Source organism: Euwallacea fornicatus, chromosome 34 (assembly GCF_040115645.1).
Source record: "Euwallacea fornicatus isolate EFF26 chromosome 34, ASM4011564v1, whole genome shotgun sequence".
NCBI lineage: Eukaryota > Metazoa > Arthropoda > Insecta > Coleoptera > Curculionidae > Euwallacea > Euwallacea fornicatus.
The window spans coordinates 1,092,721-1,111,050 of NC_089574.1; the positions used below are offsets into that span (position 1 = coordinate 1,092,721).

General features: G+C 37.5%; 1 protein-coding gene across 6 annotated transcripts in view; it reads right to left on the bottom strand.

Annotated features, from left to right (window-relative positions):
* Window positions 1-18,330, bottom strand: part of nemy (no extended memory) — a 74,221-nt gene that overhangs the window by 4,645 nt on the left and 51,246 nt on the right. For 3 of the 6 annotated variants that reach the window (XM_066299787.1, XM_066299788.1, XM_066299792.1), the window contains 4 exons: window positions 13,448-13,671; window positions 11,711-11,919; window positions 6,864-7,033; window positions 1,942-2,883 (listed from right to left, as the gene is read on the bottom strand). In XM_066299787.1, coding sequence (XP_066155884.1) covers window positions 2,733-2,883; window positions 6,864-7,033; window positions 11,711-11,919; window positions 13,448-13,671 — 754 coding nt within the window. In that variant the 3' untranslated portion in view covers window positions 1,942-2,732. Of the gene's footprint in view, window positions 1-288; window positions 413-1,941; window positions 2,884-6,863; window positions 7,034-11,710; window positions 11,920-13,447; window positions 13,672-17,292; window positions 17,474-18,330 lie in introns of those variants that run through there. The other 3 variants (XM_066299790.1, XM_066299791.1, XM_066299789.1) reach the window with 3 other exon arrangements.

Genomic DNA, 18,330 nt, shown 5'->3' on the forward strand with positions numbered 1-18,330 from the left:
ATTCCATCCTTCTGCTTGCAAAAAATAAATCACATTTCTTAATCCACACATGGCGGGAGTATTCGTAATAGCGTTGCAGGCAGGTATGGTGCTACAAATGACGCACAGTAGCTACCAATGGCGGAGGTTGTAGTAGAGCGGCTGCGTAATTGCATAACGCGCAAACTTGACTCCCGCGTGTAAACTTATGATACACAAAGTCACTTTCTGATATGAATATGGCTAGCAGTAATTAATCATTTATTTGAACGTAAATTGTGAGTTTTTTCTCCATTAACATAGACTTACTTTGACATCAGCTCTGAGGTTGTTGCTACGCACTGCAAACGAGACCAAGATGACCAAAGCAATGAACGACGCTCCCAAAGTATTGATTACGATGGCCTCTTCCTTCCATTCCGTGTAGGAGTCCCTGGAAATATGCATTGTGTCATTTATGTACAGCCATCGCCTTTCGCTAGGAAAAGTTTGTACAACAGTAGTTAAAACTACCAAGGGCAGAGCTACTAGCTTCTTTCAAAATTTAAAAACAACGTAGAAACGTGTCCCATATATGTTGTTGATCTAGTCTACATGTAATATTCACTTACATGGAACATGTTCCTCTTTGTACTCGATATTGGTGGGTGCCAAGTGGGTCATGCAAGGGAGAGAAATGTCATGCAAAATTGTTCAAAATACTCCACAATCTGTTATTTTAGAAATCTAAAACGATTTGCAATAGATTGCCAAATAACCTAAGAGAAAATTACCTATAAAGTTTCAAATTGCTATGCAGTAATATGATATATATGAAGGTATATCAGGTGAAAATGAATGGTGATGAAGGATGGTTAATGGCTGTTTAGTTTCGAGTGGCTTTTACTAATTTACTTCATTACTTTTGTTTAGGTGGAATATCTCGAAAACAAGCCGTGTCTTAACGCATCCTCACAATATGCTTTGAAAGCCACTACAATAATACAAGATTAAAGCAAAATTACAAGTTACATTGAATGCTGGGAACAAACACGTGCAACATTTATGAGAGAAAGAAATACTAAAATTAATACAAACCTTGGATGGGACAGTGCCCAAGAACTGGACACACGAGTGATGCCAATTGAATAGCTCTGTTTTTTTGTTTGTTGTACATATATATTTAGTAAGAAAATTATCCAAATAAATTTGATTTCATTTGGCAACACTTTGGTATGCCGGGAGACAACTGACTAGTACAAAGTGAACCCGCATTGCAACTTTCCTACCACTTCTGCTACTTCAATTACAAATTCTTAAGTTTGGACTGCCTGTTAGACAATACCTCCATTCGTCGGTATAATTTTTTACTTTTTTGTTTTTTGCTTTTCATATTTTTTGAGTCAGCAGACCATTTTTCTATAATAAAACAATTTCACGTTTCGTTTTCATTTTAAGCTTTATCACGAAATGCCCCTACGAGACGACACTGGGCTGTACTCACCGACACTCTTGGCCCCTCATTTGGTTAGGGCCTGTGTCGACGATTTATACGTGGACAAACAAAGCAATCGAGAAGTTTTAGGATTGTAGTAGTTTTAGGAATCGAAGAACTTTTTGGTGATACAAGGAGACAATTTGACTTTTGAGGTGTTATATTATTCGCTTATAAATCGGTGTTTTGGTTAAAGGACATTTATTGGGATCGGTGGAACCCGAGCACAAACAATTTAAAAAAAAAGAGACAACCCGAAGTCGCACTTAAAAATAAAAAGACTTCAAATTAAAAGTTGTCCCAAAGGATCATACATTGTTCAAATGATTACAAATTTGCATATGAAGAAATCAAAATAATGGACTGCAATGCGGATCCGTTTTCTGTTGTCCTTCGGTATACCTATTTAGATAGGACAACTAACACTTTTCTAACTCTACATGAAGTAACAAACGACGAGAAGCGAGAACTAATAAGAAAAACTCGTATTCGTAGCAGAACCTTTTATTTTATAGTCTTTTGAATAAAAGAGAATATTTCTATTTTAATGTCTTCAATAAATAGAGAAGTAAACTCTAATGGGGACGAGTTCTATGGTAATGGAAGATTTTTTTCCTTTACAATTAGCAATAAGAGAGCGTTAATTTAGGAAAAGTTTACGCGTTGGTTCCTTGGTTCGGCGTAATGCTCAATTTCTATGCTCATAGAAATCATCCCAGTCGAAGTTTTTAGTCAAATAAGCACGCAGTGCGTTTCATAAACTTTTCAGCCCACCGGAAAAGTGCCTAAATCGCAATATAGCTAGATATAGAAAAAATACATACTCTATGTAAAAGCAAAACATCAATATAAAATATAAAAACTACTAGATAAGTAAATGAAAAATTTACAACAACAAAAATAATAATATAAGCCCTAATGAACACTTAAACAATAATGAAAAATATAATTTTATGTGTAAAAAAGATTGATATAAAATGAATGATATAGGACGGTGCTATAGTAAAAGTCCGAAATACAACATACTTAGTACGCAAAAATTCAAAATAATTGAATCATCAATAAAACCTAACTAAAACGACTTAAACAAAATCGCACCTTACAGGCTACGTAAATGCCTCCATATACAGAGTGTAGATATGCCATTCGTTGTGATGATTGAAAAAAAAAACTCTCCTTACGCTCATTTAAAGAGCAAGTTCGTTGCAAAATTAATACCTAATCATTTATTGAACATTCAGTACTTAAATATCCTAGAAATTATATACAGGGGGCACGTCTACAAATCGCCCGAACGAATCAAAATGTGCGCCCGGTATCTGAACTCGTCCCTTTGTAGGATGTAGCCCACCACTATGGCCAAGGCTATGAGGGACACGCCGATGGTGTTAAGCACTATGCCCTCTTCGTGGAAAAGCTGATAATGAGGCCTGGAGGAGGAGAGGACAAAACAAAATGGTAATGGTTAAAATGGCGACAAAAACACAAAGGGAAATATAAACAATGAGGTGAAATTGTCAGTCAGGTGGTGTCGCACACATGAGTTCTATGCGAAGTGTGTAATAAAAATATAAATGTGATCTTGAGGTAAAAACAATAAATTGTTAAATTTTATTAGGATAATAGCGATTTATGGCGGCAATCGAATGACGTGCGGCCTCGACTTAACGATAAAAAAATCACCCGAAGGAAAGTTACATGTATAAAATGGTGAAATTAAAACTATATCAAGCAGCCGCTATAAAGTTGTTTTACACTAGGTACAGATCTGTAGCTACAGGAACACGACATGATCAGGGCAACCGAATGGCGATTCTAATAACCATAAAGAAAAAAAACAACAGATACAAGATGCTCATGGTTTTTTACAAACATGGTTGTGGTAGTGAAAGCCTAAATTTTGAGTAATTAACAAAATTAGGTGGGCAGAAAGGCCAAACGGTCGACAACCTTTTTCTCTATAAATACAGGTCATGAAAAGCGTTATTACAAATATTCAAGAAACCTCTTTTCACGGAAGAATGGAGCATTCAGTAAGTTATTTTTATTTAAAAACAATGACGGATCATATTCATGGTTTGAAACGTTCAGATTCATCAATGGGGGCGCCACTGACGAAATTAAAATGAGGTGCGATTGAGTGAAGGGAAGTGTGTTTAAATGAAATTAAAAGCGTTGTTTTTCCCTTAAAACGTGATCCTTGCGCCCATTTTATGCTCTCCAATTTTAATAAAAATATTTAACCCTGGGACGAATTTACCAAGAAAAAACTAAACGAATAATAACTTTTTATCATTCGGTATTTCATACAGGAAACGGAGATGGGCTCATGTTCCTGTGGATTTTTCTCTCCAGATCATCCACAGATTCACGCCCCCATTATTATGAGACAACCTGTATGATATACACGTAAACTGAAAAGGAGATTTGCAGTTTCATTGCAGTTATTGTCGCTTATATGTTTTTATGCACTTTATAATTCAAAGTTATAACCTGATATTTAATATAAAAATTTATTTGTTTTACTCTTTCGTTTTCTCATGTTAATTTGCAGCTTTGCATGGCGCAAATTACGTCACTTTTATTTACGTCACAAAATGTAACGACCGAGAATCGCTTTACGTCAAATGACAAGTCATATAAATTTGATATGTTAAAAAAGAATAGAGATATATTTGAATATCTGAACATAATCCTTTTTACGTGCGCGGTTGTCGCTTAATTTGTTGATTTTTTAACCCGTTGTTCTTTGCTCATCAACTTTGCTGGTAAACATCTGTTCCTTTGAGAACTGAAATAGTGCCCCGGGTTATTTATTATCGATGTTTTTATTATTATTTTTAATGTAATGCTCAAGTTCCTAAACAGTCGGTGTAAGCAGCTTGTAGCGTCCCTACCATATATTAATTGTGTCAAGATCTAGCAACATTGTTGATATAAAACCTGTGACGTACACCACAGATACGTTCGTGGGCTCGTTTTAGTGTGTAAACTATTGGGTTGTTCGATAATTAATGTCGTTTTATTCTCATAGATGGCTTAATTTATACATAGTGATCTCGTCGCTTATATTGTCATATGTCATTTTAAAGGTTATGTTTCAGACTTTTTTCGATCGAAAATCGAACGTGATTAGTAAACAAGAAGTTGTTTAAAATTTAAGTTGAAGATGGACAATCAAAGTGAGCATTATGGACACATTTTATTATTTCACTTTCGAAAGGGCAAAAATGCAGTACAAGCTCAGAAGAAATTGCGTGAAGTTTGTGGTGAGAACTGCCTTACTGAACGCCAGTGGCAGCGTTGGTTTTTTCGCTTTCGTTCCGGAAATTTTAATGTCCAAGATGCACCACACACTGGACGCCCAACCACCATTGATAACGATAAAGTAAAGGCCTTAATCGAAGCTAATCGGCGTGTGACAACTCGCGAAATAGCAGAAAAGTTGAACATATCGAATCAACCGGTTCTCTGCATTTAAAAAAGCTTGGGTACGTTAGCAAATTGGACGTTTGGGTTCCTCATTAATTGAAGGAAATTCGCCTCACCCAACGCATTAACGTATGCGATTCTTTGCTGAATCGTAACCAAAACGACCCACTTCTAAGAAGAGTCATAACGGGTGATGAAGAATGGATTGTCTAGGATAACGTAGTCCGAAAACGATCATGGACCAAACAAGATAAACCTGCGCAATCGACGTCCAAAGCCAATATTCATCAAAAGGAGATTTTGCTATGTGTGTGGTGGGACTACAAGGGTATTCTTTATTTTGAACTGCTTCCGAAAAACCAAAGTATCGATTCGAATGTTTACTGTCGTCAGCTATCAACATTGAACGAAGAAATCTAAAGAAAACGTCCTGAACTCGACAATCGCAAAGGGGTCCTGTTCCATCATGATAACGCTAGACCCCATACGTCTTTAACAACGCGTCGAAAGTTATTGGAACTAAATTGGGAACTGATGCCTCATCCACCATACAGCCCTGACTTGGCGCCATCAGATTATTATTTGTTTCGTTCTTTTCGAAATCATTTGAATGGTAAAAATTTCGATTCTGATCTCGCCGTTAAAAATGTGTTAAATAGATTTTTTACTTCTAAAAATCGAGGCTTTTTCGAACGCGGAATTTTCCAACTTGCCGAAAGATGGCAGTAGGTCATCCACCAAGATGGCCACTACATCACTGATTAATGTTTATTATTAATATATGTATATTCACTATGAAAAAATACGACATTAATTATCGAACAACCCAATATTTCCATTGCAGAGAGTGACAATCACTACAATGAAATAGTCACCATGAAAGATGCCTCTTATGCGAAAATGTTACTAGTCCGGGTCATACATTATTTAAGGAACAATTATTTCTGGCCTGTACTAGACAAAATTGGAAAAAAGTGGATGTTTTTTCTTCTAAAAAGTTTGATTCATAAAGGAAACATATGGTTTGCTTGATAATTTGCATAAATGTAAAATATTCGCAAAATTTCTGTTAAGAGTAGATATGATTATCACCTAAAATCTTCATTTCACTGTCTTAATCAGAAAGTTAGTTAAAAAAACATCCAAATGGTGAGACTTTTTTGGAGGGCCATATCCAGTAGCGGTGCTCCGGCGGGCCAATGTTTATAAGAATTTTTTTACTATTTTTAACTTTACCTTGATCTCTTTAACTTTTGTACCAACTTTTCCAGGCACCTTATAGAAAATGCATGGAAAAAATGAATCCTCGAGACAGCGTCTGGTGAGGTACCCGGCATGAGTAAACGTTAAGCCTTCAAAAACATCGAATAGAGCTCTGTAACTTGCCTATTCGATACTTTTTGTCACGGCTAAGAACGAACTTTAGGCACTATAGAGTTAATTAGACGAGGGCGGCATTAATGAAAACTCACTTGTAATCGATGAATTTTTTTTTTTTTTTTTTGTACTTTCGATGAAGTCGTTTTCCTATTCTTGCTTGGATTAACTTAATCCAATAGTAGTTGGCATATTGCCTGAAACTTGTACCATAAAAATCGGCAACATAACAGGGCAATTAAAGCTCAAGAAGAGCATGCATTTACGAATCGTGCAGCATGAACCATAACAACAATAACAATATAAAAGTACGAATCATGCCTAAATCCCGCGTTCAGCACCGTGAACGAGCAAGCGAAACTTTCTATTTCGATAATTAGTCGCAACATTTACTCGTCAAGTATCCTTATCGAAATAAAAAGGAAGTTTTCAATCACGTTTCCTTGCCCGTTATATTTCATCCAACTAGTAAAAAATTAAGACAATAATAATGAAAGTGTAGATGCTTAATCGAAGATTAAACTTTCCTTTGCAATTCTAAACACCGTCAGTTGCAACATCCGGTATAAAATAAGCTTTTTCAACTTATGTGTGTACTTACCCAAGGGTGAACAAGGCCTTTTCGGTTAATCCGGTGACTGCAGCAGCGACGGCGAGGACGAACGTGGTGAGGCCGAACGAGGCGTGAATGGGGACAAGTGCGGCCCTGAAACCAGCAGTGGCGCCCTCACAGCAGAGCAGGACTAGGAAGCTGAAGAAACCCACTACGAACTGGAGAAGACCAGGCGATGTTAAATGCAAATTTCGTATAAACTAGTTAGGGGGAGTTTGGCCAAATTTTAATTCGAATTACTGAGCAATTTTAGCGGTAAATCGATGTGGGACAGGGTCTGATTCTTCGGGAAAAATATAAGAGGATGCAATTCGTGGTGTCGTTGGAACCTCGCAGTGCTTGCTAACTCAAAACCAGTTTCACATTTAACAAATTATTGTTGTAATCTGAATTAATGCGAACGTACACTTGCGGACAAAAGTATGGGAAGATAAACATTGTTAGTCGTTTTGAGCCAATAGTTGCTACAGTTTCCTCATTTTGTGTTCTAAACATCTGCAAAGATGGGTAAGAATAAGTATTTCTCAGAGGACTTACGCAAAAAGATTGTGGAATTGGATCAACAAGGTTTAAAACGAAATGTTATTGCAAGAAATTTACAAATTAGCGAAGGTGCCCTGAAGTAATGCTTAACGGCGATTCCGGGGCGGAAGAGGGGAGGTGGTTTTAGTGGGTAGGCGGGCGACTTCGGCCATTTCGGAAGCTCGAATCCCACACTACCTGGCCCCAACCACACCCTGGGTCAGGTGTCTTTAAAAGATTTCCACCTCGCAAAAAAAAAAAAACAAAAAAAAAAAAAAACAAAAAAAAAAAATTGCGAAGGTGCTGTGTCCAAGATATTAAGAAAATTTAAATTGGTGGGCAACGTAAGAACCCAAGAAAAAGTTGGACGTCCCAAAAAAACCTCCCCAAACATTGACAAATGCATTAAACGTTTATCACTTGCGGACACCCAGTAAGTCGGCTCGGCAAATTAGACAAGAAATATGGGAAAAATATAATGTAAATATCACAATTCGTACGGTACGACGTCGATTATGTGCTGCTGGTCTTATGGGGAGAACTGCCGTCAAAAAACCTCTTATATCAAAAAAAAAAAAAAATGAAAAGGCGCGAATTGAATTTGCGAATGGACATTTGACTTGACCTGCACAAAAATGGAACACTGTTCTCTGGAGCGATGAATGCAAATTTAACATCTTGAACTCAGATGGAAAAACGTATATTAGAAGACCAATAGGCCAAAGATTCGACATTAAATACCAGAAACCAACCTTAAAACATGGTGGCGGTAGTGTAATGGTATGGGGATGTTTTTCTAGGTCTGGAATCGGCCCCCCTATGAAAATTGACGGTATTATGGACCGGTTTGTTTATCGGGATATCTTAGAGAGCAGAATGTTGCCATTTGCCGAAGAAGAAATGCCCCTTGTCTGGCGACATCAACAGGATGATGATCCGAAACATTCGTCACGACAGGTGAAGAATTGGTTTCTGGAAAATGCCATTAATGTTTTAATGTGGCCGTCTCAATCACCAGACCTAAACCCGATTGAACACTTATGGGACTATGTAAAACGACAAGTAAAGCAAATTAATGTCTGTAACAAAAATGAGCTTTGGGAATCCATACAAGATTCCTGTAAAAAAATGTGAAGATTTGGTAGATTCGATGTATAGGAGATGCCAGGCAGTAATCAGGGCGAAAGGTTATGCAACTTCATATTGATGAAATAGCTTTATGTTTATTTATTTTTGAATAAATGTCTTTTTTCCACACTTTTGTCCATATTAATTTAGTTCTACCTCAAATTAATTAAAAATGGTAAGTACGAACGTGAATGAAATTTGATATATACATTTACTTCAAACAAGTGTTTAATCTTTTATGGAGCTTCTTTCTTAAATCTATTAAAACAAGAAATACTGATAATTCTAAAACACTTCCATACTTTTGTCCGCAAGTTTATGTCAGTTTATTTTTACTTCATTCTCTTATTTGCAATATTTGCAAAGTTAAAATTAGAATGCGTCGAATCCTTTCCTTTCCTGAAGAATTTCATAGTTAAATTTATTTAGACATTTAAGGTTTTCTTCGATAATGTTTTGGCCACTTTGTGAGATTTTGAAATTACTAATTTCTACAGTGCAACAAACGCATATTCAGTAACATTTTTTCTTTGCGTACACTCCATCAGCAATAAACACCAAATACCCCTAGTCCCCGCAAATACGTCTGCGCAAAACTTCTCCATCGGGAATGATCGCCTTCATTATATGCTCCTCTATTCATACACTATTCCAATAGCAGCATGTGCTTTTTACTTCGAAAGCATTTCATTAAAATATCTTCAACTTTTTCGGAGCAATTCGTAAATTTCTTTAACGAAGCATTCTTGCAATATAGTTTATGCATATTAGGCACTGGAAATCTTTTACCAAGTGGATTAAACTTTTGCTTACTGTAATTCGAGACACTGTATTTTGTTATCTATTAGTAATGCATTGGTACCATTCGGTAAAGGTAACAGTTATGTGAGGCAAATGTTAACAACAAAATCGACGTAATCACAATTAACATGCCCACGCTCGTGATACATGAGGATTGTAATAAGCCTGATCAACTAGACCAGTTGCATTATTTCCATTTGAATGTTGGTTTAAATTTAAAATAAAAAACGATAGTTTCTACCTGGAATGTCCATTATTTACAAAAGTAAAATGAGAACAATGCAAATTGCTAAGTAACGTTGCACTACATAAGAAATAATCCCCGGCAGTGGTTGATAGCATATAATTTTGTTTGATCAGGCCGGGGACAATGATGGGTGACGGCTTTGGATATACTTGGATATATAAAAATAGAGAAAACTTTACCAGCCAATTGCGATTGCATACAAAGCTCTTGTTCCATTTAACGTATGATTTTTTTAAAATCATCATTTAACAACTTAGAAGTTTCGCACTTTACGTATGCACATAATATTCTTTTCCAACTATAATTAGTGCTTCAAAGTAGTTTAGTATTTGGTATAAGGCATTTTTAGGAGCTTTCAATTTACAGGAACTTTCAATTTACAGCACCTTCAAAATCGCAAAAAAACAGATACTAACGTGAGCACGTACCTGAGAAATTCAAGGAGATGTTGAAATCCACCTTCTCAAGGTCTTAGAGCGCATCAAGACAATTAATTAGACATATTTTTAAGGCAATTTACGATCAACTGAAGACAAAGACAAAATAGAAATATCGAAATTTGTAACAAAAATAACGAATAGTTCTGACGCATGTGCCAAAAGCACACTTAGGTCATTCCAAATGCTCTCCACTATACAAAATAACCGTTCCCATGTTATTCATTCGTTTTAACATTTCACGATTTGCGAATTTTCGTGTGTAGAATGTTCCTTTTCTAGTCACGCCCAACCTCAAGAGGATATATAAATATCAAATCTGACGTGTGCAGGTATCTTTGAAGCCTACAGGAACAACTAAAGATTGTTCAAATACCGAAATTATCTGGGCATTACCTAATGCATACCAATAAGGACCTTGTAAGCTGCTGCTTAGTGAGACTTAATTAAAAAAAATGTTCCTGCGCTCAAACAAACTAAACCAGGAAGTACGTGGGATCACGACCCATTTTTGACAACGAGGGCGAGAAATGGCCACAAACTTCTAAAGCTACGAACACGTACGGATTAACAAGGTACAGTAGAAATAGAACCAGAACTATATATGTTGTCAAGTAAATTTTTATTTGAAATGGAGGGGGGAACCAGGCGGCAATACACTATAGTTTCAATACACTGTATACAAAATGTCTAGTGACCCTCAAATGTCTCGAAAAATATACAGTTTATTAAAAAATACCTATAAAAATTGAAGGAGTTTCAAAATTCTATCATTTTGCGATATTCAAAAATGTTCAAGGTGCGTTAAAAAATAGCAGTGAATTAAAGTTATGTTTTTTTCTCAGGGAATGGTTAACTTCTTATGATATTATCTGATTCACCCTCGCATTCTGAATACATTTAAACGCTCAAAATGAGCTTGCCGAACTGTTTAACAGTAAGCTAAATTGGAATAGAATGTTTAAATAACATTTTCCAGCATTTCAACCGTAATGAGACGGTATTCCTCAGTAATTATTCTTCTTAATTCTTTTAATTCTGTCGGTTACGTAGCATACATTTTACTTTTTAAGCGGCCCCATATAAAGTAGTCAAGGAACATCAAGTCTGGTGATCTACGGGGCCATTCCATTTCATGTCTACGGCGCATCCAAGCTGCATAATGAACAAGCTGATTACTAGGTAGATAAGAGCAGGAAAAAGAAAACCCATTATCAATTTTATTAATGACTCTTGGAATGGCCTTCGAGATCATCAGATTTGCCGCATTTGGACAATTTGAGCGCTTAATCCAATAAAACTAAGTTCTATTGGTTTTTTTCATACCTGCAATCGCTGCTGAACTGCTAGAGTTAGCCGGAGGAGATGTTACGTGAAATGTATTCAGAATGCGAGGGTGAATCCGAAAATGTCATATGAAGCTTATGATTCCATAAGAAAAAAAATATAACTTCAATTCGCTGCTGCTTTGTGACGCGCTATGTATATTTCTGAATCCTGCAGAATGACAGAATTTTTAAACTACTTCAATTTTTATATGAAATATTTTTTAATAAATTGTATAGTTTTCGAGATATTTAAATGTTAATGGAGTTTTCGTACAGAGTGCATTGCCCTACTAACTTACATTTTATATTAAAAGAAAGACATTTTGCATAATCTTTAAAAGAAAAGTGGAAAGAGAAGTGATTAATGCTTACTTGAATAGAGAACAATCCCATTGCAGCCAGTCCGATCCAGCTGTGTAGGGAATAAAAGTTGGGAATGGGCGGTTGGGCCAAATTGTGGGAGTCCAACACTGCTAGAAATCCAAGCGCCACACATGGTATGGCTAAAGCATGGAACACTGTGTGGAGCAACTTCACGTAGATTCTCTTGCAGCATCTGCATATCCTGTAGAGCAGGATCGCTGAAAAATCATTGAAAGTGCCCGTAATACTATGAGATAAAAAAATATTTTCTGATAATACTGATAAGATCTTGGTTCACAGGACCGACACGTTCGGCCCTCTAAGGTTATCATCAGTCTGCGTGTGAATAACATATGAACTAGGAATATCAGATGATTGCTTGAAATCGCAGCTACAAGGCGACTCAGGTAATATTGAATAATAAACTCTTTCACTTACAGGTTAGTAATATTGTAACGTCGTTAATTATTCAATACGCGACCTTCATTAGTGCTCGCAAGAGCATGTAATAAATCTCGCGAATTTTTACAAAAAATAAGTGGGTTTGCTTAAGTGACGTAACAAGAAATAAGTAGTATTCAGATGCAAGAAGGTTCGAGAGAAACTGCACTGCACTGGATTATGTAACTAAATTTAAATACCGGTCTTGTCCGACATTAAAAGATCTGATATAATAGGTGAGAGAAGTTATATGTGCATCCTCGGTAGAGAATGGTCAATTTTCCTCGTTAACGCGAATAGGTCTTTTGCAGTTTCTAGAAACATTATCATGGATCCAAATCGTCTCAAGTAATCTTTGTAGACATTACATAAGATGATCATTAAAAAATTTTAAGTGGACGTTTAAATATCAGAAGCATCTCTTAGATAAATTTATTTATTAATCTGTTGTCGACCATACGTTTAATGGTAAGTAAGAAACGTCAATCAAAATCGCGTTCGTTTTAATGACAAACGGTTGCAAATGTCAGAATGATGTCAGAAGAGAGTGGAGACATCTCTGAGATGCAACGTTACATGAACATCACAGAAAGCGCCATCTCTATAGGCAAATTTAACACTTTTCACTATATGAAGTTGTCCTAGGCGGGAATATAAGTTGGTCTTACATCTTGTAACGCTCGTATAAAGTAAGTGGTAACAGCCGGTTGAAATAAAACTATTTATGTCATTCACGTTAAATAGTATTTACAGCTGCACGAAGTAATAATTGCGCGTCGCGTGACCATCTTGTAATAATTTTTTTAGGAGATTGGCCATAATGGAGTAAGATTAATTAACAATGAATTTCTTGTCGGAATTGTTTAACATAATTATACCTTTCCAAGTGTTTGTCTTTCAATACATCAATTTAAGAAATATGGGAATGTATCTGAAAATCTCTGACTTTTTTTCAGCTGTACATCGAAGCAAAATACAAATGTTGTATTTTTCCAATGGATACAAAAATTCAATGTTATAAAAAATCGTAAATCTTTACAAAGTCTACGCGTCAAAAAATCGACCAAAAAAACTTCCAACATCAAGAAATTTAAATTTAATTTTCGATTCGAAAGGAGACGTAAATTTCTCGACATATTCGAATTTCTGAGAATCGATCAGAGAATACGCGAAAAAAAATGCTCGAACGCCTAAAAATTCTAAGACACTCTTCCCAAATCTAACGAAGAAGGAATAGAACCTCGCCGTCTTCTCCCAGTTAAAAAAAGGTTTTTGTTGTGTGTGTCAATGCAACATGCAACTTACAGAATCCACTGAAGGTGATGAATCCGGCCACCATGAGAACAGGGTGTAGATTGAACTGCTTCACCGGGTCCTCCCTCCACGCGAATCCGCCCTTGTACTGTATGACCCAGAATAGAGTAAGGCCCAGAGATCCCAGCAGTAAAATGCTGGCCAGAACCACGACCAGGGTGTATTCGAACCAGCTGCCGCAACCCCATTCGTTATCCTCTTCATAGTGTCGATGACTGTGGAATAAAAAAAGATGGAATTAGTTTATGTTTCCTTTTGGTTATTGCGACTGATGCATAAATTTTCATCCACAAATTTAAATTTGGAAACGTGTAGAAAATGTAAAATTTTGAGCTCCGACGACTCAAAAGGCGTTCTCGATAGGTTTTGAATGTATTGGGTGGGCACCGCCTAGGGAAAACATTGAACTGGTATTTTTATTGGAGGTATTTCAAAAATAAGTTAGAAGTACTAAAGGTTTTAAGCCACCCTGTATACAAAGATTTTGCTATTGTTAAAGTGTAAGAACGTTGATGAATGGTGTCAAAACTTTCTCGCACGCCCATTGGCGCAAACACTATTGTTTGAAGCTTCTCACGATTGATTAATAACCACGGGTATCTAATGCTTCTATGGGGACTCTGGGGGAATTTCCAAAAGATGGGAACATTTTGGGTAAACCCATGAGTCGCAAACCGGATGCTCGCAGGTAGTTTATATCGAACTTATATTCATAAGAGTCGTGATTTTTGTTCAGTCGGAAAATCAGATAGGGGAAAAGCTAATTTTGCGTAAAAATTGGTTCTTCCCGAATGGTAACTGTAATACACTGACTTTCAAAAAAACCGCAACACCAAGAGGAACGCATTGTATGTATTTGAAATTTTGGTATGATTTTAGACTTGAAAAGAGAAAAAAATGATAAAAATTTCAAGTTCGTATTTTAATGCGATATGAAGTTTTTCTTTACTTTTTTATCTGTGACGAACGTTCTTTTTGCAAATTTTTTTACAGGCGGATAACGACAAAGGTACTATTGTTAGTACCATATTGAAAGTGTGGTAGTGCAAAATGCCTCGTGTACGCCAAAATGCAGGTAACTCCCTTTGAAAGGGGAAGAATTGTTGGTGTGCATGAGGCAGGTTTACCGTTCCGCGAAATTGCACGTAGATTGGAGTGAAACGCATCAACAGTGCTAAGAGCTTGGAGAGATTGGTCTAACGAAGGGTCAGTAAATCGTCATCGTGGTAGTGGCCGCTCAAGAATGACGGACCAACGCGAAGACCGGCGTCTTCGTCGTTCAGCGTCAGGCGTCCCGTTTGAAACAATTCCGTCTCTTGGTGCTCACTGGGTAGCCACCCTAAATCGAAGGGTCTCCCTTAGTACCATGTATCGCAGAATTCGAAGTTTTGGACTGAATTCATATCGTCCTATGCGACGGCTTCCATTATCACGGAACCACAGGGTGGCCCGACTGGAGTGGCGTCGTCTGAGAGTGCAATGGGTGGATGAGTGGAGAAGAATCGTGTTCAGTGATGAGAGCCGATTTTGTTTATGGCGATCTGATGGACGGTTACGTGTTAGAAGGCGCAGAGGAGAGCGATTAAATTTGGACTTTTCGGAAAGGCGTTATTCAGGTTTAACACCAGGAGTCATGGTTTGGGGTGCCATCCAGTATGGTAGTCGGTCTCCTCTTGTTTTCATTTATGACAGATTAAATGCTCAGAGGTACATTAATAGTGTCTTAGAACCGGTTCTTGTACCATACATGCTGTTGGGAAAAAACCCAACATAAATCAGCGGTATCGCTGGGCTCCAATTAGGCCCTAAAGACGTTGGAACAACCCCAATACACATCTGCTGCATTGCACTCCGCGATGCAGCACTTACCCTCACGTGCTTAAACCCGGCCACGGTGATGGCACTGGTTCCTTGATTTATCGCTGTCCCGATTTATGGGGGGCACCAAATAAATCTGTCAACGGAACCAGAGGGCCACATCTGAGCTTTGACCGTGGAGATTCTTGGGAAAAAACTTTCCACAGAAATAGGGGGCGGTGTCGGTTGAGATTGGTCAAGGTCTTATCGTGGCGATCTTCCTCCAGCCCCACCATCCCTGGGACGCAAAAAATCTAGTTCTCCCTCGAAACATTCTCTCCAAGACAGTACTCGCGAACGCTCTCCTTCCCGTTTCTCGGACATTTCTCGACCTCTGAACGCGGAACTCCATCTCAAACCTCTCTCACGACATTAGCTCAAATCTCTGCTGAGTAAGTCTTTTGCAAGTCACCCCGCAAACTTTAAACGTGAACTTCCTCAGATCTCGAGCAACTCAGTACCGACTCGGTAAAAATTGAAGTGTATATAAAGTTGTAGATCCGTAGTGTAAATTAGAGTGATGTCTGTAGTGTAAAGTAAATTCCTTAATTCGTGCTACGGAGTTTGTCTTCCCCGAACCCTTGAACCCCGTTTACATCAATCAGCGTCTGGTCCTTCGAATCGCAGCAACTCGCACCAGCAAAATAGGAGATACCTCTTCGGGTGCCTTGTGAGGCAGTCGATTCTGTTAGGCAATGACTAAAAGCCCCTGGCCTAAACACATGCACGACCATCCTGCAAGCACATTTCAACAAGGATAATGCCCGACCACATGTAGCCAACGATACTTTGAGGTATTTGAAAGCTGAAAATTTGGATGCTTTGCCTTGGCCAGCTCGGCCTCCAGATTTGTCCCCAATAGAGCATGCATGAGATATAATGGGTCGGAGACTTCAACGTTTAGCTCGCCCTCTAGAGACCATAGATGAACTCCGCGAGCAGGTGCAGATTGCCTGGGATATGATACCACAGGAATGTATCAATTTAAGAGGAGATTCCACCCATTATTAAATTGTTATTAAATTTTTTCACTTATTCACGATAATTTTCTTTTGATATTTTGATCGTTTTTATCTATTACCCAACGTAATGTAGGAATTTCAAACTTGTACGATGCGTTCTTCTTGGTGTTGCGGTTTTTTTGAAAGTCAGTGTGTTCATCGTGTCTTATGATAAATCTGACGATGGGTTAGGTCTACAATGGAAACGGACTTTCTAGCAACCAACGTCTCATATTTACATATTGTTTAAGACATGTTTTTCGTATGAATGTATTCTTTTTCGGCTACTCTTGAGGCACTGTGCGCAACAGAGAAACTCGTGAAAGTTCCAATTAGTCAGTTTTGATGTTAATTCAATGCCCTTTGTCACAATTTCGGATATCCCATAAACTGAAGTACACTTTAACAAAATCGATAATTATTTTACAAATATTCCTGTATCATGTTGGAGCATAATTATCGCAAACCACTCATATTATTTACATTCGGCGCATATAGTGAAACAATTTGTTAATTAAACCTATAAATAACCCATGCCTAAGTCTTAAAAACAGAACAAACACATACCGTTGATAAGACTTGACCTTAGCAATTAGCTGAAATTACACCATTGACGTGCGGCTGGTTAATTAAGCTTTTTTTTTCTATTTAAATGAAACGTTTAGCAACTCAAATTTTGCATCGTCGGCGATCTATAAAGTTTCACTTTCGTTGTTTTGTAACGAAAGAGTAAAGGCGGAACCATTGGGCGTGGGAAACGATTCCATCGCCATCCCGAGTGTGGGCGGTTTAATACGAATTAAAAAAAATTACATAACAAATGTGCGACAAACAATTAGAAGTTTTAATAAGGAAAGTTAAAATATTTACCAAGTAAACAATTATGAGTCCTACTTTGTGATTTATTAGAGCAGGGGCGATTTATGGAGTTAGTCACAGTTGCGTACGATAGATATGACTTGTAGGCACTCAAAATACCTGTACACGTACACGTGGTTCGGACAAGGACAAGGCTTGTAAACCTTAACTGTGTTCATTCCCTTCATGCAGAATAAAGCTATGCACATATTCGTCACCACAATACAACAATGCACTTTTGATTGGGTGTTTGATAGAGGAACGCGCCCGTTTCAAACACACAACATATCGCGGGAGAATATTAATAGACTGACTGTACTCGAAAGTACAAGTAGAAGCGAATTAACATTTCTGATGTGAGGTCACATTTTTAGCGTTTATGCCATCAAGGATACGACTTGTAATAGCTTATTTTTATGAGATAGAAGAACAATCACTAGATGTTGGTATTTGGTATTGTGCGCCGTAATCTCCAGATTTGGTGTCATGCGAGCAACGAGACGAACATGGGATCTGGAAAATGCCGTCTGCCTTCCTTAAGGATGAAATCTTCCAAGGAGTACATCTTCCGTGGATATTCGAATATTTAAATAATAAGAATTGCCAACGGTCCGATTGTGCTTCAACTTTTGATGGGAATCGCCCTTCTTTTCAGGCACCTTTAGCCGAAAAGTCGAGGGCTGCTTAACTTGGGCGCAATAATCATTTTCGTATAAACCATGTGTACTCGCAGACTTCACTGTCCAAATCCATCCGCTCCAATCAGGAGGGAACTTTATCGTAAGGGCCAGCATATTAAAATGGCTGAAATTTCCACACTTCAAGATAGATATAGATTAGTCAGAATTTTACAAAAATGCCATTTTTCTTCCTTACAACTGAGTAACAAAATTTAAAAAAAATTCCTACTCTTTTTTTTCTTTAGTTTTTATCTTCCGTATTTGCCTTGCTCTTATTTTCCCTCACTTTTTTTTGTTTTTTCCTCCACTTTTGTCCATAATTTTTTCTTACGAGTTTTTTTCCTGCCCACTTAGAAGGTACGGTGCTCGTAAAGTTCCTTGGTACAATGGCACGCTGGAGCGACTGCGAGTCGAATCCAGAAGGGCCTTCCAGCGGATATCTAAAGAGGACGCACAGGGGGAGTGGAACTGCTATATT